The sequence below is a fragment of the Argentina silus genome (assembly GCF_951799395.1).
Source record: "Argentina silus genome assembly, chromosome: X".
Lineage (NCBI taxonomy): Eukaryota > Metazoa > Chordata > Actinopteri > Argentiniformes > Argentinidae > Argentina > Argentina silus.
This window is the reverse complement of record NC_139653.1, coordinates 26467359-26492222: the sequence shown is the minus strand read 5'-3', so window position 1 is coordinate 26492222 and position 24864 is coordinate 26467359. Positions and strand designations below refer to the sequence as shown.

The following is a 24864-nucleotide window of genomic DNA, read 5'->3' as shown; positions in this document are numbered from 1 at the left end:
TTTCAGTGAATAGTTCATGCTAAATAATATGCTTAAAATGCATTGTTGTTTGTTACCTATGTTTCATGTTATGTTCAGGCCTTCACAATATCTCCTACATGGAAGGGATAACACCCAGACATATTGGTACAATCCCTTCTGTTTCAGTTTGTCATGGCTGTAACAGAGAAGCAGAGATGCTGAAATGTAGGTCATCAAAACTGTTGAAATGCCATGAGAGCACAGCTCTATTGTCCTTTTGAGGAATTCTGATGAAGAACCGAGGCCTGTTTTGCCATACCTTAGGAAAGGTAGACCTAACGTCCACAGAACTGTAGAGAGGCAAACAGGCTATGAGCATTGGTCCTGCAGTATCCATTTATGCCACTGTGTATCGAGCTGAAGTAAAAGGCTTTTAGTCAGGGATATTGTGATGGGTTCTGGAAAGTGCAATCAGTCTGCTCTATAGGGTGTGAGAGAGGGTGGTCCATCGTTGTATCTTATAATAATGGGAAATAAGTTAAGAGAAAGGAGGAGGGGTGTTGTTGCCCTTCAATGGTTGGGTGGGTATGATTTATGGATCCCATATAGCTAATCTACTGTATGTGTATGATCAGAAGTCAGGAGAAATGCCTGCTCATTTAACATGCATGCTGCTGAGCTGTGGACACTTCCTGTCCGGTGGACCAGGGAGAGGGGAGAAAGTAGGTCAGATGAATCAAGCCTCATTAAATTGCCCTGCTGGAAGGTTTTCAGTGGCTTCAACCTGCTTTTCCCATATACAATGACTGCAAAATTAGTCATTGAGTTAACACTCATTTGTGGACTGAACATGCAGAGCAGATTTTGCTCTCTTGCAGCATGCAGTGCCCTGTTCCCGTCCCCCAACTAGGACAGTGAGATGGATTAAAAGCTGTTAAAGACGCATGCGCTGCTGTGTCTGTATCCCAGGTCTGATCAGTAGGAAGAGACAGACTCCAGAGATCTCACTGTTTGTAAATGTGTCGGGGTATCATCAACACCATCAGCACATGTACATTTTAATAGTTTGACTGTTGTCATTAGTGGTCTCAGTAAAAAAGTTTACATTTTGTTGGTCTGACTGTTCTTGTCACATAAGAGCATTACTGACATGTCTAGTCACTGAAGACAATTATTGTACACTATTTAATTTTAGGTGAAGGTTTTTCAAGATAAGGCTGTCTCGAGGGAACATTTGGAGGTGCTCATGCAATTAACTGTGGTATGCTATGTAGCTTGTAATAGCCAATTGGACATAGTGTATCAGTGTTGCTAGGCCTACATGTGACTGAGCAGCAGTATTTCAGTTGATTTGATATCATTGATATAAGCCCAAAGCTTGTAAGTTTCAGGCAGTTGTTTTTGTTGTTGATTTTTAATGGAGCCCTAAAGCTATCCATGGTGGAGGAATCAATAAAACTAGTCTCTGCTTTACAGGGATCAGGCAGAGTTAATCTGATCTGATCTGTTGGGCTCTGAGCTGCCTAAATCTCCTGGCTTTCACCACTGTAGAAAACCATCCGTTTGCTTTAAAACCTCTTGCCAGTTCCTCTCTTCAGGCATGAGCTCTCTAAAAATCTCAAATTTTACTGTATAGAGAAAAGTGTATTGATGTATAGAACAAGCCTCTAAAGTGATGGTGGTAGCGCCAGTAAACGCATGGATCTCAGGACTCCTATCTTAAGAGTTGGGTAAACAACAAGGGTGTGTTCAAAACCCTCTCTATCACATTGTCCACAGAGTTATGAAAATAACTCACCAAGGCCCAGATAGCACACACAGCTTGCTTGTAATGACATGTTAGTCTCATTAGTAGGAGAATTTAGGGGATTTAAATGAATGGTTTACTTGTTTTTGAGCCTTTCAGGATATATGGCTTCTCAGTTACCACTGTAACATCTTTCTTTTTCTCTTTCCTGGAATGCTGGAAGGGGATAAATAGCATTGGTGCAGTCAGAAACCTAAAGTGCTGTTACTATGACAGTGTTAGTCATCTGAAATAATAAGAACATGGCTGTGCTTGTGGAAGTGCTATTCAGACCAGCACCCACATTATACCCTCTCCTGAGGTGCAGCTCCCAGCCCTATGATTTCTATTGTGGGACACTGAGTGACTCCACCACTAGCAGCACATCTTACATAATTAGGGCCTTAAATTTAGACTCAAATATTGCCTGCCAGCCTCCAGTCCCCTTCCATCTCACTGTCCTCCCAAGCAGGCTACCTCAGTCAGTCTGTCTGGATCAATGCTGCCTCCCCCACACCCCTGCCCCCTGCCGGTGCCCCCTTTAGTGTTGTTGTGCCCTGGCAGCTGTGGAATTTAGGGGAGGAGCATTGCCATGTCCCTCGGGCACAAGCAGGACACAGCAGGGCGGACCCAGACAAGCACTCTAAACGCTCTCTCTCTCTCTCTCTCTCTCTCTCTCTCTCTCTCTCTCTTCGTCTTCCACTCACTCAAATACTCCTCGTCTTCCTCCTTTTCCATTCCACACTTGTCTTTTCCACTTTGTAATTCACCCCATCCTCTTTGCACCCTGTCATTATGACTAGAGAGAGTTACATAGAAGTACTAGACACACACACACACACACACACACACACACACACACACACACACACACACACACACACACACACACACACACACACACACACACACAGGGGGAGAGAGCAAGTGAGAGACCATTAAAAGCACTGAGGCAGCAGAAACAGCAGGCACTGGCCTGTGGCCCCATTGCACTGGCTCTAGATTAAAAGTCCTGTACATAAATAAGTAGCAGGACAGTGATTGGAACAATTGCCCAGATGAAATGCTGGGATTGTTTAGATTTTTAGATTGTTGTCAAAAAACTTTTTTTAAAGGATAGATCAGCTTTAAAATGGGAAGAAGGCAATTTATAGTCATATCAGAAAGTATTACTTGCATAATGTTGTCTCCTTTTTTATTTCATTTTTTAATTTCTACCTCCCCCTCCCCTGATTGGAGGACATGAAAAAAAAGTTAGACTCCTACTTACAGCTATTTATTGTACTTGGTAAAGTACATGTAATATACAACATTTCTTGTAGGTATATTGGTTCATTAATTTTTATTTTTAGTTCCAATCTTGAGATGTCCACAGAAGGCCATTGTCACACTGTAATATTGAGCTCTGTGGACATGAGGCATTGAGTGTAGGCTACTGAAATATCAAGTATTGTAATAATATGAGGCACTGGTGTGCACAGCAGTGGACATTTGTTTAGTTTTACTAACAAACCCCTGGTTTAGGTTGTACCTTGTACCACAAAAAAACGATCTGCCTCATTTGTCACTTGGACCCTATTGTGTATTAGCCTACTAATTTGCATCACTTTTTAAGTCTGAATTACTATCTACCATGTGTTACAGATTTGTAATGACAATGTGCACAGGGCAACCCACCAAAAGCTACACACTAACTAACTAACTAACTAACTACAAGTGCCAGCTAAGAACCAAAATGATTAGGCCCTTCTATCATGGAGGTGTTTCGATTTCTAGCGCTGTTCAAGGCCATGAGATGAACCTTGCCCACTGAGTTGGGACAGAGGGGGGCTGTGGGAGGGGGACTTTCATCCTTCCACGTGTGTGTGCGTTCGCGTGCGTGCAGAAATGTTGCCTCAATAGCGCCATCCTCATTGGGCCCACACCGTACCAGGAAGTGGAGAGACTGTGGAATAGAGCATACTTTGTCTGGGGAAAGACTGTTTGTTTGTTTTCAGTGGCCAGTTTGCCAGCAGGATAATGGGTCACATATTGATTATTGTGGCTCAACTTAAATTTATCTGCTGTTGCCTCAGTGTTTTTTATTATTGGCTTTAGACCCAAGCCCTCTATTGGTAGTATTCAGAAGATCAGTTCTTAAGAAAACCGAGCCGGTCTTGAGCAACCACAGGAGGGCACCATCAACTTAAAATTGCTATCATCGTTTCAATGTTTACAGATGCTGTTGTGTCCCATCTCATAACTTATTTTTTTGTTTGACTTTGAGAACGTTCAGAGGGTATGATGCGGCAATTCTAAAAGTGCGGTCAAAGGAGAGAACCGAAGTCCGATGAACTAGACAGCAATAGACCACGTTTTATGTTGGGGCGATCATTTCTCTTGTACATTTTACAAGGATATAGCCTACGGCGATATGGCCACGTGTTACTATCCACCCAATCACAGATAATTGTTAATGTTACATTGACTGATGAAAAGTTACTGTAGATATGATGTGCACCGTCTTATAATTTATTTGAAAATTTGTTTTTATGAGTGTAATTTATTACTTTGGGAGGTATGCGATTATTTCGGCTATTTGGGCGGGGGTCTGTGCCATCCCCCTCTGCAGCCATTGTCTGACAGAGTGAGCGCGGTGTTTACCTAAAAACCTTGGATAGATGTTTAGAAACTGTCACCATGTTTAAATAATCGAAATCGTCTGAAACTTGCGAGAATTATACCGATAGAACACAAGATCGAACGAGATCCAGATGCTTAGTGTGTGCACTACCTAAGGCTACTCTCGTTTTCTACACCAACAGTTCGGTTCCGCGTCTCGCAGAAGGATGCTGTAAAAGCCCCCAGCTTTAACTGAGCACGTAGGACCGGGAGAGAAGGGATACGGAAGGAAGGAATTGGAGAGTATTTGATACCAAATCGGGACACATGTTGAGTTAACGGCCCACTCCACCTCCCTCCCTCCCTGTGTGTTTTTAGATTTCTCCTTTCCCTGTTGTATAGCTTCTGTCGAAGTATTATCACGCAGCGACTCGACTAGTCTTTTGGTCTCACAGCAACCTCCTGCATTTTTCTGGGATTATGGATCTTAGTAAGATGGTATGTTTCTGTACATTGTCGTGTTTTTTTTCTTCTTCAGCGAACATTTATTATTTTCATGGCATGTGTAATCGTGGTGGTTTAGTGTAAGAGCTGTGCAATTGTGTTTTGACTAACGTTTTGCATCTGGTAACATTATCGTAATTTTAACTGTATAGTTAACACAGCTATGGTCATTATAGCCGAAGAGGGCTATGTAGACATTCGAATGTGAGCACGCACAAGATCGTATTATTATGGTGACCAGAATTTAAACTACCTAGGTTATAGATCTATGTCCTTGAAACTACGCAACAATTAGTAGTGTTGTTTTCTTTAAGATTGTGATGTCTGACTGGTGGTAGGCCAGCTACTTTACAGTGTGAAATAAAGTTGGTCTCTGTGCATAATTACGCTATAGGCTATTAATCCTGACGCAATAGGACAGGATAGTCGTACTCTCCAAAATAGAAATATATTTATCTGATTAAAGTGCCTCAGGCTGGGCAGGGCAGCATTATGATATCATAATATGTTTAAAGACTGCAGTCTACCATAATTACCCATTACTAATATCACAGTAATGGCACTATCTCAATAAAGCTCCACACACCCACCTTAACTGAATGTTACAATTGGCTTAGTAAAACTATTTTCTCTGACGTTTTATGGTATGATATGAGTGTGGCTCAGTGTGCTGTGAATTGTAGATTTTCTTCCCCTGAAAACAAAAGCATAACATTAATTAGCAATTTCGGAATTTCCTCAAGATATAATACATGCCATTTAGCTGACTTACATTGAAGTGAGTGCAGACATTTTTCAGTATATATGGACCCAGCGGGAATCAAACCCACAACCTTGGTGTTGTTAGCGCCATGCTCTACCAACTGAGCCACAGAGGACCCTAGGGCCATTCTGGCTGGATTTGTTCTGAGTGTTCTGGAGCAGGTGCAAAACGTCCAAAGCACCAAAGACTGCCCTTTCAGTGAAGTGTACTTTAGCGCCATAGAAGTGTAATGGGGGGGGTTATCAAGCATCTCCAGAGTCTCCTTGGTGTGGAGGCCTTTGAGAGGATCCATCACAGTCTACGAGAGACGGACACTTGTTTACACCAGAAGAACCTCCTTGGTTGTTCTTGGAGGAGCATTGTGGCTGCAGAGGCAGTGCTAAGTCATGTTATGATTAATGACGTTTAAGTTAATACGTTTTAAGTGAGAAGTTATGGCTTGTCAAAAGTAGAGCCTGAAGGTTCCTGGATTTTTCGGTCCAATGATGATTTATTACAAAAATGCACTGAAATGCAGTCTTAAAACATACTTTTAGAATACCTCCTGCACTTTATGTTGCCAACCACTGTCATTTCCAATAATGGTTTATTCCATCCCTCCTCAAACTGAACTTTAGCAAAGTGGCACATTACGCTCTCTTCTCGAGAGTCAACAAACTGCGTTGATTGGAACTACCCAAGCTGAATGTCTAACTCTGAATTTCATGGTTACTAGCTATAGCCATGCATATCTTACTGTGTGACTCCTTATGCCGAATAACTATTTTGTCCAGTCAACATCCTTTTAGTTACTGTTCTAATTGACTGCAGTCCAAAGAGCTAACGTTACTTTCCTAAATTCCACCACTTTATAGGCCCTCCAGTAACAGCAAACGGCAATGTAGGCGCCAGCTCTCTCATGAATGAGCAAGTTTATTCACTCATAAAAATCTATTGATATATCTATTGAGCCGCTCTGTAAAAAACCAACTACACTGATATTCTATAATTTCATGTAATGCCAGAATGTGAGGCTGGTATTGTAACAGTGCATTCACGGCACCGACACAGATATCTGTAAAAGTCCAATATTGGCTGATAATATTGGTGCTCCGATATATCTGTCAGGATCTAGTCAAATCAGGAAAAGACATGAAACTAAAAATGAGCACCATCAGTCATAACTTCACCTATTCACTAACAAGATTTTCCAGCACACAGCTTTGATACCTGCTATAGTGCTGTATGTTGCTCTACTGTACTTAAAACAACATCACCACTGGGCAGGTTGCTCAGGATTGAAAACAGCCTAATTCATACTCTTAGAGTATGTTTTCTTCCAAGATAGTGATTTATATTTTGCATAATAAGATACAAGTTCCTTTTATTGCCACACAACCTAGGTTGGTGGAATTTGTTTTCAGTACAGTGAATGAGCTCTACATTCACTGACATACACAGTATTGAATAGAAAATAGACAACGCAATACAGTACAATGCACTGTAGATTGCACTCGTTCCATGTAACACAGAATCCTATTCCTCTCATTGTTCACTGTTACGTGGTAATGTTTTGGGTTTCCCTGTGTGATGAAGCTCACTGCCACAAATTACCCTTATTATCCAAAGATAATGTAAAGATTGTCCTGGACTAGTTCTATCAATCACTGTGTAACAAAGAAGAAACATGGTCTGTAAATATTTCCTTAAAATACCAACAAAATAAGTACTTTTTTTAGATAGTCCACATCACCTGTGTCAACTAATTATGCCTGTGTAGCCATAGTGTTTGTGTGTCTGTTTCACACTATGTCTGTTCTTGTTAGTTAGAATATGGATAGAACTTAAACCTATCATATACAAATAGGGTTTGTAAACCACCAAACATAGAGTTGCATCAGTGTTTCCCTGAGCTTTTTTCTTTTTTTCTCAGCATCCAGGATTGAGTTTTAGGACTGATATAGGACTGAGGTTTTAGGTGGGAAACAACAGACCTATTCAATGGAACACTGACCTGCATATTCTTCTGTATGCAGCCTGATCTCTGTGGGTTTGTATTATCACTCTGAAGAGTATGAATTTGGCTGGATGAGAGAAGCTTTGAATACTAATCAACCTGCCCAGTGGTGAGTACATTGTTTGAAGTACAGTAGACCAGCATTCAGCAATGCACTTTGCTGGAAAACCTTGTTAGTCCATAGGCAAAGTTATAGGTGGTGGTGACAAGCCATAACTTCTAACTTTAAAACATTATTTTGGTCATTAATTTCCAGAGTTTTTACACCAGAAGTTTGATACAAAAATGTGATCCCATCACTATCATGCGAGACAATCCTATTAGAAAAGCAAATACATTTAAGAACTAGGCTTATTCCTAAATATGTGTGGATACAAAACTAAAAAACAAACTTCAGCCACCCTAGACGAGCAACATGCAACAATAGGCCGGTGAGGTGAGAGAACCAGGTAATACTATAAAAAAAAATAACAACACAAATTGCATGAATGTCACACAGCATCAGCGATTGACCAAGGCAGCCAGGTTTGAAGTTTGGACATTATGAATAATGTGGTGACCTTTTGGCATCTGTAAGCTGAGGGGCTGGACCAGTGGAAGCTGGTCCATGGAGGATGGTTCCCTTGAACTTTGCTAAAATAAAAACAAAAACTGTAAATCTGTCGAAATCTGCTGCACAAATTTCACTCAAACAGCACACACAGAGACACACACACACAAAACAATTGGTTAAAAAACAGTGGTCCTAAATGGTTGAACATGGTAACTGCAGCTTGAATGGGAACAAAGGAAAACATATTTCGAGACTCTCCTCACTGCTCCGTTAAGCCCCATTTATTGTGTGTTTATTTTTTCAATTAGCATTTTCCCTGTAAAATTATGAACTTCCGAGGATGGTCCTCAGACCAAATATGGTAACCTCACATCCTCACTATCCAATCAAAACCACAGGCTAGCTAGAGAATAATAATAATAACTAGAAAAATAAGTTCCAGAAGAAACTTTTTGGGATTGCAGTTTTATTTTGGTAGTAGGAAATATTTAAAGATGGTTAACTGTGGACGAGAGAGAGATTAGCTGGGTAGTTGAAAGAAAGGGAGTAGCATATAGATAGAAGGATGATGGCTGGGTAGTTGAAAAAAATGTGAGTCGAATGGTCAGACGGTAGGATAGCCAGAGAGATGAGAGACGGTTAAAGGATTGTGAAGGTGAGAGAGAAGGTGAAGGTGACTTCATTGGTGTAGTTGATGTGTAATTGTTTTATGAATGAGTTCTGCAGGTCTACATTTTGGTAGTGGAAAGATGGTTTGGACGATAGAGAGATTTTCTGGGTAGTTGAAAGAGATTGGGATGGGTTGGTTGGATGGATGGATTAATGGATATAGGGTAAGAGAGAGAGAGATAGATAGATAGAAGGTTAGATGGATGAGAGAAGGATGGGTGGATAGATAGATAGATAGGATGGAGCCTCAGTGGAGTGGGTAGAGAGTTGGTTGGTTGTTTGAGAGTAGTAGAGTTGGTTGGTTAAGTGGTTGAGGGTGGTTTCAGTCAGGTAGAACTGGTAGCCAAGAGAGCGGATTGTTGTGTAATCATTCTAAGAATGTGTTCCGCAAGTCTCCTGTTGTTTTCATACAAGAGTTCTGAAAGTTCCATAGCAGTTGCAGTAACAATGGTGGCTCTCAGAATTTTGGCATGAATCAACATTCCACCGGATTAGAGTTTTTGGAGTTACAAATAGCTTAATAGTTGACAATTGAATAGGTATCAAAAAGCTTTTATCTGAGTTGATGATACTTTTAAAAAGGTGTAAGATCAGCAGTGGTTCAAAAATGGCATCTTTTGGTTTCCATAGACATCCATGTTAAAAAGTGCACTTTCAAGTTTAAAAAGTTGAATGGGTATCAAAACCAAAAGTCAGAGCAAACATGTCTTAGACCTCCACTTTTTCAAGTTGGATTGAATATCTTAAAAGTTGTATGACGAGTAGCAGGTGGAAAAATTTGAATAATAATAAGTATGTTGAAGAACTATAGCTGGACTTGCTGAAGCAAGACCACCTAATAAGTATTAAGAAGAACAATAGTTGGATTTGCTGAAGGTTAGATTATGTCAGATTATGGTCGTGGATAAAGTTATAGATGGTTGGATGGATGAATGGATAGATGAAAGATAAATGAGAGGTTAAGATAGATAGGCTTATCATATCGATCTATGGAAGGTCAGTGGAGTGTAGGCTGGTTTTATTTGGGTTTGCGAAGACAGTGCATTGTTGTGTAATCATTCTAAGAATGACTTCTGCAGGTGTCATGCTGTTTTTATTTCCTGAAAGCTCCTTGGCAGTTGTAGTAACAATGGGGCTCCCTGAATGTTCACCTTAATCAACATTCCACCATGTTAACCGGATGACAGTATTTGGAGTTGCGAAAAGCTTAATAGTTTAAAGCCTTTGTTAGGGTTGATAATTTTGAGTTGTTGGTACCTTTTACAGTTGGAATAGTGTGAATAGCTTAAAAGGTGTTCGAGTAGTGTTGTTCAAAAATGTCATCTTTCGGTTCCCATGTTAAAAAGTGCACTTTCAAGTTTGAATAGTTTTAAAACTCCAAATTCATAGCAGTGCGAGTTAGACTTCTCTGCACATTGTAAAGTTGGATTGGTGTGAATAGCCTAAAAGTTGTAGGAGTAGCACTGGGATTTGAATAATAATGATAATAATAATAAGTATGTTGAAGAACAATAGTTGGATTTGCTGAATTAAGCCCACTAATAAGTATGGGCAAGAACAATACTAATAAGTATAAGTAAGAACAATCATAAGAAGTAGTATGAGCAAGAACAATGGTTGGACTTGCTAATGCAAATCACTAATTATACACATTTTCCAGTAGCATCAATTATAGAACATAGCTACATCACCGCCATTCAAGGTCGTATTATGTAATTTTCTGTATTATTTACATGATTGTCACAGAGGAGCATCAAACCTGGGACGGAACAGCGGTGAGCCCGGCCATATAGCAAGCTAGATGTCTGGTTTCTCGGGCATAAATTAATTTAAGGCAGGGGTGGGCTATTAATTTTCCCAAGAGGCCACATGAGAAACTGGGACTGTTGTGGAGGGTCGAACCAATAGGCTGAACATAATTCTGCTCAATATTTTATCGCTTTATAAAAAGCAGTAAATTATATGGTTTTGATTAGCTGCTATTGGTAAGAGTACATGTTATGATAAGGCTGTGAAAATATGGATAGGTCAAATATTGCAGTAAAAAATTGTAAAAACGCCAATAATTATATCACTATTTCATTTTATTTTTAACATAACATACTTTTAACTTTCACAAAAAAATACAGAAAATGTGTATGTTTTGCAGCATTTATTTAACTTTATCCAAACAGCAATAAGTGCTTTTGATGTTTTTCAGTACTTTTTTCTTGTTCAGTGAGAAAAATCCAGTCTGTCTTGGGCTTGAACAAGTGCATTGAAGTCTGGTTGAATGTCTGAGGTGGATATGGGAAGGACAGCTGACAGGTGATCATCAGTGAGAGAGGATCTGTATCTGTATTTGTTAAACTTCATCACTGAGAATGGTTGTTCACATATGTAGGTAGATCCAAAGAGAACTAACATCTTCTGAGCATGCCTCGTGTGGAAAGTTCTCCTCTTTAAGAGAAAAGTAAAAATCCAGCAGTGATACTGACTTAAAGTGCTCTGCCAGTAGTGTATCAGACTGCAGGTCAATGAGTTCGAGCTGAACTTTGCTGGGTGTAGTATTCACACTGCAGGTAAAGGGAGAAAAAATCATGTGCATTTCATTCTCAACTGTTTTTAAGTCTTGAAATCGCCTTGAAAACTCACCATGCAGTGCTCCTAACATGGATGAGTACCTGCGGAGGTGATCAGCTGATGGTGTGGCTTCCTTTAGTGTTGGCAAGTGGGTGAGAATGTTGCCCTCCATTTGGCTTGAAAGAAACTGTAACTTTCTCATGAAAGCCTTCACCAAGCTGTACATTTCATATACAAAAAGGCCCTTGCATTGCAGTTTGGTATTTAGTTCATTCATTAGTGTAGTCACATCAACATCAACAGCAAATCCAAAATCTGTTATCCAGTCTGCATCTGAGAGCTCTGGGATGTCATTCCCTTTCTTCTCACAGAACTCTTGAATCTCTGCTCTTAGGTCCCATACTCTTTTAAGCACTTTGCCCAGGCTTAGCCATCTGACAGCTGTGTGGTAGCCTGTCACGATGTTCAGTCTCATGCTCCTCCAAAAGTTAAAAAAAAAAAAAAAAAAACTGTCTGTGATTCAATGCTCTTGCCCTGATGAAATTAACTATTTTAGTTACAACATCAATAACATTGTTAATTTTTGGCACTGACTTACACAACACCTCCTGATGTATAATACAACGTAAAAACACCAATTTCTGTTCAGGGTTCATGACAAACACCTGCCAGTTTGTCCCATTTGAGTCCCAGCTTGTCCAAGCATGCATTTACCTAAGTGAACAAATCACTCCCTGTTGTCGTCCCTTTCATTGACCGCATTGCTGCCAGCTCCTCCGTAATCTTAAAGTCCTTCGTTATCCCACGTACACTGGGCTGTGTCGCGGACATCGCAGCTCTCATCCAAAGCTAAGGAGAAAAAGTCAAAATGTTCCGCTTTGTTTTGCATTTGAAGCTCCAGATTTCTCGTGATGTCCTCGATCCTTCTTGTTACGGTTCGTCTGGAGAGGGGCACATTCTCAAATGCTTCTTTTTTTTCTCGGGGCATATTAGCGCTGCAGAGTCCACCAAACACTCCAGAAAATGGCTTACCGTTTTTTTCCAATTTTGTGGGATATCACATAACTGGTTTTAGCTAGCAAAGCATCAGGTGCCCGTGCCCGCTCTGCATCAGTCAATTTCTTGTATTTCTCTGCGTGTTGGGTCACGTAGTGGCGATTCAAATTGTAATCCTTAAACACAGCGTTCTGTACTCCACAAACTAACGCGGCTTTACCTTTGACTTCAGTAAATAAATACTTAGAGGTCCATGTCTTGTTAAAAACTCTACATTCTGTATTAATCTTTCTTTTTTTAACGTGCGATGACATTTTTGAGGGGTAACAGCCAACTCAATCTCTTGTAGACACCTGTTCTCCAACACATTTACACAATTACTGTGAAGGTGCGTAGGAACGCACGCACATACGTAAATTGAAAGAAAAATAGCAGTCGCCTTCAAAATCAAAAAGCAATGCAGTTGTATTGCGTGCATGACGTACACTTATTTACATTTGATTTCTAATTTCCGATTGACCTCACGCGGGCCGGACAGGGACAGCCAAAGGGCCGGATGTGGCCCGCGGGCCGTAAAATGCCCAAGTCTGATTTAAGGCATAGATCGTTATCCTAGCAAAGGCACACCTTTCCGCAATGCCATTATGATTATCAACCTACTTTCACATAATTGTGTAGGTATAGTCCTCATGTAGCCCTATGGGGCTAACTGTGACGATAACACAGTTTTAATCACACCCAAACCACATAGTATTTACTAAACTTATTTGTTTATTTATTTGACCATGGCGAATATATATCTCTGATCCATCCATCCATCCACAACAAATTACGTGGCGGGGCAGAATGTTGAACAGCTGTCACAGCACAGCAACCAGAAGCAGTGTTGTTTTTTTATCTTGCAGCAGCTTATTGTTCACGTTAGAGTAGCATTCATCAAAACAATTTGCATTTTGGTCTTCACCCTACATCGTCTATGGGCATGTGAATGCAATAATTTGTAAATAATATAAACTGTATTACCTATGAACTTAACTCGGGCGGCTCTTGAGACATTTCGAACAGGGACCGAAAGCTGCACCTTAATCGGTTGTGTAGAAGATGCTGTAGGTCTGACTAAGAAAAAGACTGAATTTGAATGGTATTGGAAAACGAAGAAGAAAAATGTTTAAATATTCAGGAGATGTGTAGACATATATAAAATGGAATAAAAAAAGGTGGTCAAACGGCTGAGAAATTAGCCGAGGCGATTTGGCATTTTCAATGGTAGCTCGGTTCAGGTCATAACGCCGATCGCCCAACATTGAAGCAGTGTTCACCTTTCTGGATCACACAGAAGTTGTCAAGGCTACTCTGAGTTATTTTCTCAGCCAGATGAAGCAGGGCTGCTAGCCTGCTTTTGGTTTTTGTTATGTAGGCCCACTAGACAATGGTATGGCAACACTGACTTTTTTTTTTACTAGTTCAATTGTCTTTTTCCTTTTAATTAGAATTAGAGCATACAAGTGCCTATAGAAAGTCTACATCCCCTTTCAAAAATGTTCATCTTTTGTTGCCCCAGAGCCTGGAATCGAAATACATTAAATTAGGATTTTTTCCCCACTGATCTACACAGCCTGCAGGACACTTTCAAAGTGAAAGAAAATTTTTACATATTTTCTATAATTTATTAAAAACAGAGAAGACCTGTTTGCAAAAGTCTACACCCTCCTTGTTGTGGTTCTCCTAAAATTAGTTCAACTGCAAACTATTATCCTTGAATTCAACTTATTGAGTAACTTGTTGAAGAAATGTTTGCAGTTGAGCTAGTTTTACGAGAGCCACAGCAAGGGGGAGTAGACTTTTGCAAACAGACTTCTGTTCTTTTTAAATTATTTTTATTATTGTTGTTGTTATTATTATTATTATTATTATTATTTATTTATTTTTTAAATAAACCCACTTTGAAAGTGTCCAATAGGCTGTGTAGATCAGTGGGAACACATTCATAATTTAATGTATTTTAATTCCAGGCTCTGGGGCAACAAAAGTTGACAAATGTGAAACAGGGTGTAGACTTTCTATAGGCACTGTATGTGTCAGGAATTGCATTCAGCAGCAGATGTGCTTTACAGTGTAATTATGATGACATCAGCACTTTTCCAGGAAGTTAAGTTACACAAAGCAAATTGGGCTTTGAGGAGATCTTCACAGCAGTTTGCAGAGAGGCTGTCTTGTCAAGAGGCTTGTAAACTGACCATGGCTCTTAACATTTTGTTATGCTAGCCAGTTCTTTGGCCTCTCCCTCAGGGTACATTCTGACCAGTGTGTCTTTCTGACCACCAGCTGTCTTCCACCCAAGCCCCAGGAACAAAAGGCTACTCTGAGGTTATAGGCTTTGACTAGATCACTGCAAGATGTTTTGAGGTGCTTATAATGGACTCAGAATAGACTTTATCCAATATGGCATCACAGTATCACCCACCATGTTATTCATTGGATGAGAAGCACCACAGCCAGTTTGAGTGTGTTTCGTTGTATTTGTATGCTTCTATAACAGTTTGGACACAAGCAATCCTTAAGTCTTGTCTAATCCACATTGGCTCCACATTCACGTAGGAAGAGTGACTGCACTGAAGGGATTCTCTTTTATTTTCCCTTCCCCACTGTGCCAGGCTCTTAAAGAGGTGTGGAGTGAGGGTTCCATGAGAGCGGATGTAAGAGTCAGATGTGAGCAAATTGTAAAATGGTCTTAAAACTAGAATGTTCTACTTTAATTGGTTTTAGACCTGGATTTAAGTTTGAAGGTGTGTGTGGTGGGTGTATAGTAAGGTGACTGTTTTCATATGTCCTGTCTGGTGTGACATGAGTAGCGTGTCAGGAAGTGGCAATACTGTCTTTTCTATTTATTTGTCTATCACACCAACCCTAGCAGGGATGCAAATGGCTAGACAGCTCCACAGTATCTGTCTCTCCTTGTATTGGAAGGGGTTAAAGTATTGCCAGTTGACTTGGGGCCACCTGGAAGAAACTGACAAAGAAAATGTTCAAAAGAGCGAGCTGGACTGATAATATCTGTGTTATATCTGAGTTGTCTGAATATGGCAGAGAGAGAGAGAGAGGGGCGGAGCTGGGTAGTTTTATCTGAGTTGTCTGAATATGGCAGAGAGAGAGAGAGGGGCGGAGCTGGGTAGTTTTCAGCAGGCAGGAAATGGGCTGGACAGGGTGTGCCAAGACAGGAAGCCTGACTGAGTGCCCGTACCCCCCAGCTCCACCTTCACCCCTCCGTCCCAATGACCCTTCACCACAGCACCTCAGTGTACAGTGCAGACTCATTCACAGGCAGTCATGCGTGTTTCCTGTTTTCATTTCTCCCTCCATCCTCAATGTTTACCCATTCCCCTGTAGGCGAGCAAGTCTCTGCAGTTCCACAGATCAGCAGCACCTCAGTGGTGGCTGAATCATCTTGTGTATGATAACAGCACAAAATGCCCCTTGTTTCCATCTTATACGCTGATAGTTTATCCCACGATTTGATCACATGAACATCTCAAGGTTGGGTGTAGAAATCAGTGTTATCCTGATTTCCATGTGTTTTTACTCTTCTTTGGAGAAAAAAATACGGAATGTGAGGAATTATCAAGAGATGTAGCCTGATAAAGGACTGTTAGAACAGGGAGCTATGTGTTCTTGGCTTCAGTCTCTGTTTTGGTGAGGTTTAAGCAGCACATGGTCTAAAACACACTCATGACCAGATCACCACCAGTGTTTGAGGTCGACTACACCACTCTTCTAATCAATCTCCATATGGGTCATTTAAGGATAGCTGATTCCCAAACTCATGCTTCCTTTTTTTAGACTGACCCTTTGATTTGATTGATTGACTCAAAATCTGAATGTTATGGCTGCGCAGCTTGTCTCATGATGGAAAAGAGAGTTCTATTTTAAGTGTAGATGTTTATTAATCATCAAGTTTGTTTTCTACAGCAGAGGTGAATATTACTGTACAGCGCCAATGCCTTCATCAAGTGGCCTAGTAAGACAATGTCTACAGGAAAAACATTTTTATAGGACGGGTGTTAATCACATATTCTCGTGAACCACTACTCAAATGCTCTCTATGCTAAAATGACTCAACAATGCTGCATGAATCAACACTCTTGTTGGTATCTACTGACCGTGTCCTGTGGTAGACACAATCAGGCCAGGCCACGAGTAGCATATCAATGGAGGCCTCATGAGTTTGCTGCATGATGTGGATCTGGACCTGGCCGTCTAGGGAAGCTAGGCTCATCTCCTGTCTGCCCCTACCACCGCTCTTTCTCACCTCCTAATTTAATTTTATTAAGCAGTCATCATTTCACTTCATCAGCTGCCCATACTGCAAGTAGCTAATAGGCCATTGATGCCAGCGTGCCGCTCCTGGCATTGCCAGGAGTCCTGGGCAGCTGGCACTCTCATTCATACGAACGACAAAGTCTCACTGTGAACTAATTGGGTCGGTTCTTGTGTGGGAACTACACAAATGCTGGCAGTATTCCAATCTGTCCTTGGTTTTAAGAGTGTTTTATGAGAAAATACAACGGTGTTAGACTTAAATGTGAGTGTAAACATGAGTATTTATTAAGGTACTGAATGCATATTAGACAGCAATGCAGTCAAGCAGCACTCATTAAATACTGTCCAGTCATCCTCCTGAACTGTTTTCAGTGTCATCTCTTCTGTCGGGGATACTCGCATCCACAACAGAAGGGCTCAGCTAAACATACTGGGAACCACAGGAGGTGCTGGGGCAGTGTACTGTACGTATGCATAGCTTTGTTGTGTGCAGCTTTTCACACAATCCCCTTCTCACAAAGCCTCTTGGCCTGTGGCTGATTATGTTAGGGCAGGTGTTCCATCTGTATGTCCATATCCAGCCTCATGCATGTTGAATGACACAAGGTGTGGCCAGTAGATCTGACCATGGTTTAGTAGTTCATCGACAGCAGGACTACAAGACGAACAGAGACATTGATGCAATGGAATTTAAAGCATGGAGCAGTGTGTTGAGAGACACTGACCAGCTCTGCATTCTTCTTGTTTCTCCTCCTCCTCCTCCTCTTCAGAAGGCACAGCTGTGACTTAATTAGACACTCACTCTGCAAATCGATCTTGTCAATACAAAGGTTGTCTTAACCAGTTAAGAGGCAGGAAGTTTAAACTTGTTTGTTTGGGACGTCTTTTGTAGTGCACGCTTGGGCTCCTGATGTGTATTCCTATGCAAGGGCATTCTTCTAAATCCCACAGTCAGCCAGTTATTCCGTTGTGTGAGATGTGCTCTCTGACCCACAATGTATTAGAGCCTCCAGATGATTTATCATCGTCCACTTCCCCTCCTAGTCACCCAGAGAGGACTAAGGACATCTGGGGGAAGTGAGATTATTAAATGGGCCTGTCCTTTCCTGACCCCAGCTGCTCACTTCAGACTATACCACTGCTCCTTAACGCACAACATATGCTGCTACATGTGACATTGGTGTTTTAGTCAAAGGCTGATGGTTATAAAAAGGGACAGGTTTCCCCATTAGATGTAAAACAAGGCCCTAATGTTAAGTGATTAGTCCTCTGCAGAGATAACTAGTTCAGTTGTGCCCGGTCTGCCCACTGTATGGACAGCAGCACTAGGTTTTCTAGAAGTGTGTGGATGCTTAGCTGACGGACCTCAGATGTGTTTGTGATTGGTTTGGCATTTGCTCAGACTTTGTTTGTTCAGGCTCTGAGCTGCACCACAACCAAACAAGAAGATTTCACTGGGTCAGTTCACTAAAGATTGCTCCCTTGAATATTAAGTCACAAGCATGAAATGGGACATGTCTCCATTACTGACTATTTGGAAATGTCTAGACTGTCGCTTGGTGGATTCCATAGGAAAATGAAGATTTGTTGTAAAGTGTTCTTTGCTTGAAATAAGGCTGTGAAAAACACTGCTCTGATTTCTGTTTTCTGTCTGTTTCCTTTCCCTCCTCTTTACTTCCTCCCATACACAGGCTGTGAGCATCAACAAGGCAATCAACACACAGGAGGTCGCCGTCAAAGAGAAGCATGCCAGGAATATCCTTGTGTGTGTGTGTGTGTGTGTGTGTGAACATTCTGCATTCACATACCACCTGATCTAGCTGTTAGACGCCAGTTAGTGGTTACAATACTGTACATTTATTCCCCAGTATGACTTCAGACAGTTATGGACATGATAAAGTTGACTATACAAGTGGTCACATGACAAACTAACACAAGTTAACATTATGTTATATCTGACTATATTTTAGTTAATAATGATTGATAATGACTTGCTCATCCCTGTGTGACAGACACTTACTCATATTGGATCCTAGATTCCATCAAGAATACCCAATATGCTACCACCATGCTCTCAAGTTACAATGAATCCCAAGGAGTTCATGATCGGTCCAATCGGTCCAGTACTTGAAGCTAATGACTCGACTCTATACATGTGAACATTGGACATTAATGGGATAACCTGGTCACGAACATGTTTTAACAGAACCTTTATCTAGCGCACAACATCACATTAACGCACATAGGAAGAATGAGAATACAGTATCAACAAATTAACCAATTTAACAGTTTCAAAGCAACATATAAAATAAACAAACTGTATTAAACAAATGGAAGTTTAACCATACATCCAACGCTATGTTTGTCAAGGCAGGAGACCGGTGCCCATAGGCTACCCTGAGAAACACAAAAGAATATCTTGCTGTCCTCGACCTTAAATACCATCCCAACAATAGGACATTACAGACATCGATGGGAGAGGCCTGTTGGCCTATACTATATACATTACAATAGCAAAGGAATTTACAACATGCATGCTCATTCAACTGTAAATAGGTGTTCCAGGCTGAGCGAGGGTGGTATTGATAACCATTCACAATGGAAGATCAAACGATCACTGTCTTCGTATCAGCCACATTTAAACACATTTAAATCACATAGCTGGTGCCACCAAATCCGTCTACACACTGATTCCCCTGTGTTTGGTGGAGCCCTTAAGTGTTCCTTCATGACTTGGGATTATGTTCGTGCAACAAACACAGTCTAATGTGACCCTGATGTCTTCACGGACATGCATCTAGTTTACCACTTTGTGAAACAGGATTATTCTGTATACAATCCTCTACTGCTGTGTTTTCTCCGTAACTGTTCCTTTCACCCTGCATTCTGGGAACCCACCATGAGAAGGGTGCTCACACCTTCTGGGCAGCAGTCAACCGGCTGCCCCTCTCCAGCAATGCAGTACTGTGCTGGAAGTTCTGCCATGTCTTCCACAAGCTTCTGCGAGACGGGCACCCCAATGTAAGTATTTTAACCAATACACCGGAGTATGCCAGGAACTCCATACTTGGGCTACTTAATATAGTCTTCGCTTCTACTTAATACAAATTACGTCAGATACCAGCCACACCAACCCAACACTTTATGCACAGTTTATATGGTCAGCATAGTGTTCACTCACCCATGCACATTCATTCACTGTTGAACACTCAGGCAGTTACCCACATGCTGGCCCATTGTAACACACCCACACACTGCATACTGTGAAACCTCACATATATCACTCTCCGTCAACACTTCATCAGAGACAATGGGCTGTGTCCAGTCTTGTGGCCTAAGCAGTGTTTCAGGTCCTTCTCTCTCTCTCTCTGTCTGTCTGTGTTCAGGTGATCAAGGACTCGTTGAGGAACAAGGCTGACCTGAGTGACATGAGCAGGATGTGGGTAAGAAAAAGCCCAGCTGATGGTTGTCATGGTTATACCCCATGGATGTTGTCACTCCATGTCAGGCTTCCTGCTAGAGCATTGACATCTGAGTGGCAGATATTGTAATAGGTGGCAGACTATGCAGTGTGAAACAGCCAAAACTGAGTAACAAGAGCACACAATACACAGCCTGGTGCTGTATGACAAAAAATAATTGTATTGGTGGATGACTATGGACATCCGAAACACTTTTTATGGGAGAAACTAAAATCTCCACTAAGGGGTTAACATTACTGTAGGCTGCAGTACAATGATCCTGCAGTTCATTTCATCTGGTGAACATGGGCGAACAGGGGAGGCAGGACTATGTTGGTGACTTGTAACTTGTTCCTAGATCTCACTTCGTTTTTGCTTAAAATAGAAGTTTATGAGAATAGCCCCTATGACCGGTGCGCTGCCCGTAATGTTGTGACATCACACTCACTCAGAGGGCTGAAGAAAGGGGAAGTGAAAAGCAGTTGACTTTATAGCTGGCTATTTATACACACAGGTTTGCATTCAAACCACAGTGTCCTGCATAGCATATTGTAGCCCTAGACCAAGTGTGAATTTTCTCATGAAACCTAATAATCCACATTAGCAACTCCTCCAGAAAAATGAATGTAGTCTCTAATACCCTTTGATTATTTTTGTCTCTCTTGCTCTGCCCTGCTCACTTTCACCTTGCTGCTATGCCCACAGGGTCACCTGAGTGAAGGCTATGGAAAGCTGTGCAGCATCTACCTCAAACTGCTCATCACCAAAATGGAGTTCCACATCAAAGTGAGTGTCCTGGCCTATAGAGCAGTCTCCCTCATCCCTCTCTCATTATCTCTCTCTTTCTCTTCAGTCCTCACAGCCCTCTCAAGGGACAGCCTTCATAGAAATGCTGCTCTTAGACTAATGGCCTTTTGAGAATCAGTAGAGTAACCTTTTTATAGACAGATGGGCTCAGTGAGAAATGCAGGCAACAGATTTGGTGCTACAGTATGTTATTGTTTTCCCTGTTCCTGATAAACAGTGATACCTACAGGATACCCAGTTCTGTTCTGATATGTTTGTGTCTCCTAGAATCCCCGTTTCCCAGGCAACCTTCAGATGTCAAACAGACAGCTTGACGAGGCGGGAGAGAACGACGTCAACAATTTGTGAGTGTTGCTTTGTTGTTCCCTGTGAATGGAGGACTGGATTTATATTGATCCAGGTATTTCAATGATCTCTGCGTTGCTGTTACAGGTGTTCAAATTGAAGAGAACAGGCTTTTGTAATAACCATGTAATCATCTTAACACAACTTCATATGTCAAATTCAGTGTAAGCTATGTCACATCCATCTCACTGTGAGTGTTTCCTCACTCTCTAAAGCTTCCAGTTGACGGTGGAGATGTTTGATTACCTGGAGTGTGAGCTGAACCTCTTCCTGGGTGGTAAGCTATTCTTGTCTTCAGCTGTGTGTGCGTGTGTGTGCGTGCGTGTGCGTGCGTGTGTGTGTGTGTATTTGTTTGTACCCTCCTTCTCGTTGCCAGTACAACCTTTTCAAAAGCAACAAACACAACTAATTTACAAATGTCCTCATCCCCCCCATCTCAACACACCATCTATTGCCCTTTTGCCATATGAACCCAACTCTTCCTCCCACTCTCAGCAAATGCCTATAATACTTTGACAAGGTGCCCCCCCCCCTCCTCCTCCAATCAGACAATGTATTTTAAAGGCATCACGTCACACATGGGCTGAGAGGCTTGACTGTGCCTGTGTCTCTGGGTTTGGCTGCACAGGAAACCACACCTCTGTGTGGAGGGAACTGGGTCTCATAGGAACTGGCATCGGGGAGGGAGGGAAAGAAGGAGGAAGCAAAGTGAGTGCACAGAGGATAGATGGGACTGAAAGAGGGATGTAATGACGGAGAGAAAGAGCAACACTATTTTGAGTACCAAATCAGTTTAATCTCTTTTCTGTGCCATTATTTATATATCTAACGTGTGTGTGTGTGTGTGTGTGTGTGTGTGTGTGTGTGTGTGTGTGTGTGTGTGTGTGTGTGTGTGTGTGTGTGTGTGTGTGTGTGTGTGTGTGTGTGTGTGTGTGTGTGTGTCCCTCTATATGTGAGTGTGTGTGTGTGTGTGTGTCCCTCTATATGTGAGTGTATGTGATTGACTGACTTATGCACATGTCCTGGCAGAGTGTAGTGTGTCCACACAATCCAGAGAGGCCAGAGATGATATGATATATGTGTGTGTGTCCTCCTTTGTAGTGTTCAGCTCTCTGGACATGTCACGGTCGGTGTCTGTCACAGCAGCAGGCCAGTGTCGTCTGGCCCCTCTCATCCAGGTCATCCTGGACAGCAGCCATTTGTATGACTACACCGTCAAACTCCTCTTCAAGCTGCACTCCTGTAAGTGAGGCCCCCTGCTGGCCAAACAGCACACTGACAGCCTGAATGTTCCTACTTGCCTCCATGGAATTATAAACACTAGAGGGTGCACTCCCTTAAATGAACATGCCAACTTTCTTTATTTTCTCTGATTTGAGTAAGCGTAAATCAAATGTTGGTGATTCACTGCCACCTGCTGTGCTGAAATGTAGTATCAACTCAGTTCCTGTGTCTCAGGTCAGTCATGTATTGGCACTAGTAAATGGCGCAATGCACCTGAAAGCCGTTTACAATCTATAGATAATAATAATCTATTGAGGAAGAAGATCATGTGTTGATTCAGTTGGCTGATGCCTCCCAGCTCATCGGAAGTCCCACCCTAGTTGATTACATGGTGCCCCTCATACTGTCACAAATGCAATGAATGGGAAATATAGAAGGTGTCTTCTCTAGGGCTTTAACTCTATGCTTTCCTCACACTCAACCACTAATATTTCATCATGCTTGCACAAACACTCACTGTATTGCACATACTCTCTGTAGTTCTACAACATGTACGTCCCATAACTTGCCAGTGTGCATCAGCACTGACGGCCAGTGTGTCTGTCCCCTCTAGGCCTTCCGGCTGACACACTCCAGGGCCACAGGGACAGATTCCAGGAGCAGTTCAAGAAGTGAGTTCAAACAGTAGTCATGGTCATGGTTTCACTCTGGTGGTTTTTAACTAAACAGAACTCCATAAGCCACCCACACCTGAGCCAAACACATATGTTAGATACTTTCAAATCCTGAAACTGCATATACAGTGGGGGAAATAATTATTTGATCCCCTGCTGATTTTGTTAGTTTGCCCGATTACAAAGAAATGAGCGGTCTATAATTTTTATGGTACTTTTATTTTAACAAATAGACACAGAATATCAAAAAAAAAAGTCCAGAAAAACATATTATATAAAGTTATAAATTAATTTGCATTTGATCGAAGGAAATAAGTATTTGATCCCCAAGCAAAACATGACTTAGTACTTGGTGGAGAAACCCTTGTTGGCAAGCACAGAAGTCAGACGTTTCTTGTAGTTGGTCACCAGGTTTGCACACATCTCAGGAGGGATTTTGGTCCACTCCTCTTTACAGATCCTCTCCAAATCCTGAAGGTTTCAAGGCTTTTGCTTGGCAACTCGAAGCTTCAGCTCCCTCCACAAATTTTCAATAGGATTAAGGTCTGGAGACTAGCTAGGCCACTCCATGACCTTAGTGTGCTTCGTCTTGAGTCACTCCTTTGTTGCCTTGGCCGTATGTTTTGGGTCATTGTCATGCAGGAAGACCCATCCACGCCTCATCCTCAGTGCTCTGGCTGAGGGAAGGAGGTTCTCGTCCAAGATCTTACGGTACATGGCCCCGTCCATTGGCCCCTCAATGCAGTGAAGTCGTCCTGTACCCTTAGCAGAGAAACAACCCCAAAGCATAATGTTTCCACCTCCGTGTTTGACGGTGGGGATGGTGTTCTTGGGATTGTAGCATTCAGCATTTCTCTCCCTCCAAACACGAAGAGTCGAATTTATGCCAAAGAGTTCAATTTTGGTCTCATCTGACCACATCACCTTCTCCCAAGCCTTCTCTGAATCATTTAAGTGTTCATTGGCAAAATTCAGATGGGCCTGTACATGTGCCTTCTTGAGCAGGGGGACCTTGCGGGCACTGCAGGATTTCAGTCCGTTACGGTGTAGTGTGTTACCAATGGTTTTCTTGGTGACTGTGGTCCCAGCTGCCTTAATATCATTACCAAGCTCCTCCCGTGTAGTTCTGGGCTGATCCCTCACCCTTCTCATGATCATCCTTACCCCACGAGGCGAGATCTTGCATGGATCTCCAGGCCGAGGGCGATTGATTCTTATTTTGTATTTCTTCCATTTTCTAATAATTGCACCAACAGTTGTCTCCTTCTCACCAAGCTTCTTGCTGATGGTCTTGTAGCCCATTCCAGCCTTGTGCAGGTCTACAACTCTTACCCTGATGTCCTTTGAATGTTCTTTGGTCTTGCCCATGGTGGTGGAGAGGTTGGAATGGAAGAGATTGATTCTATTGACAGGTGTCTTTTATACCCATAACAAGCAGAGATTAGGAGTACTTTCTTAAAGTGACAGGAGTAATCTGTGTGCCTCATGGGCATATAACCGGTCTGTATGAGCCAGAATTCTTGCTGGTTTGTAGGGGATCAAATACTTATTTCCTTCGATCAAATGCAAATCAATTTATAACTTTATATAATGTGTTTTTTCTGGACTTCTTTGTTGATATTCTGTCTCTATTTGTTAAAATAAA

The 24864-nt window shown here is 41.8% G+C and overlaps 1 protein-coding gene across 2 annotated transcripts in view; it reads left to right on the top strand.

The window, feature by feature from the left end:
• The window catches only part of hip1 (huntingtin interacting protein 1), a 38596-nt gene that overhangs the window by 419 nt on the left and 13313 nt on the right, over positions 1-24864 (top strand). The window contains exons 1-9 of one of the 2 annotated variants that reach the window (XM_083695285.1): positions 4685-4846; positions 18400-18463; positions 19587-19729; positions 20095-20151; positions 20875-20955; positions 21244-21320; positions 21537-21598; positions 22423-22563; positions 23159-23216. In XM_083695285.1, coding sequence (XP_083551411.1) covers positions 4829-4846; positions 18400-18463; positions 19587-19729; positions 20095-20151; positions 20875-20955; positions 21244-21320; positions 21537-21598; positions 22423-22563; positions 23159-23216 — 701 coding nt within the window. In that variant the 5' untranslated portion in view covers positions 4685-4828. Of the gene's footprint in view, positions 1-4684; positions 4847-18399; positions 18464-19586; positions 19730-20094; positions 20152-20874; positions 20956-21243; positions 21321-21536; positions 21599-22422; positions 22564-23158; positions 23217-24864 lie in introns of those variants that run through there. The other variant, XM_083695284.1, reaches the window with a different exon arrangement.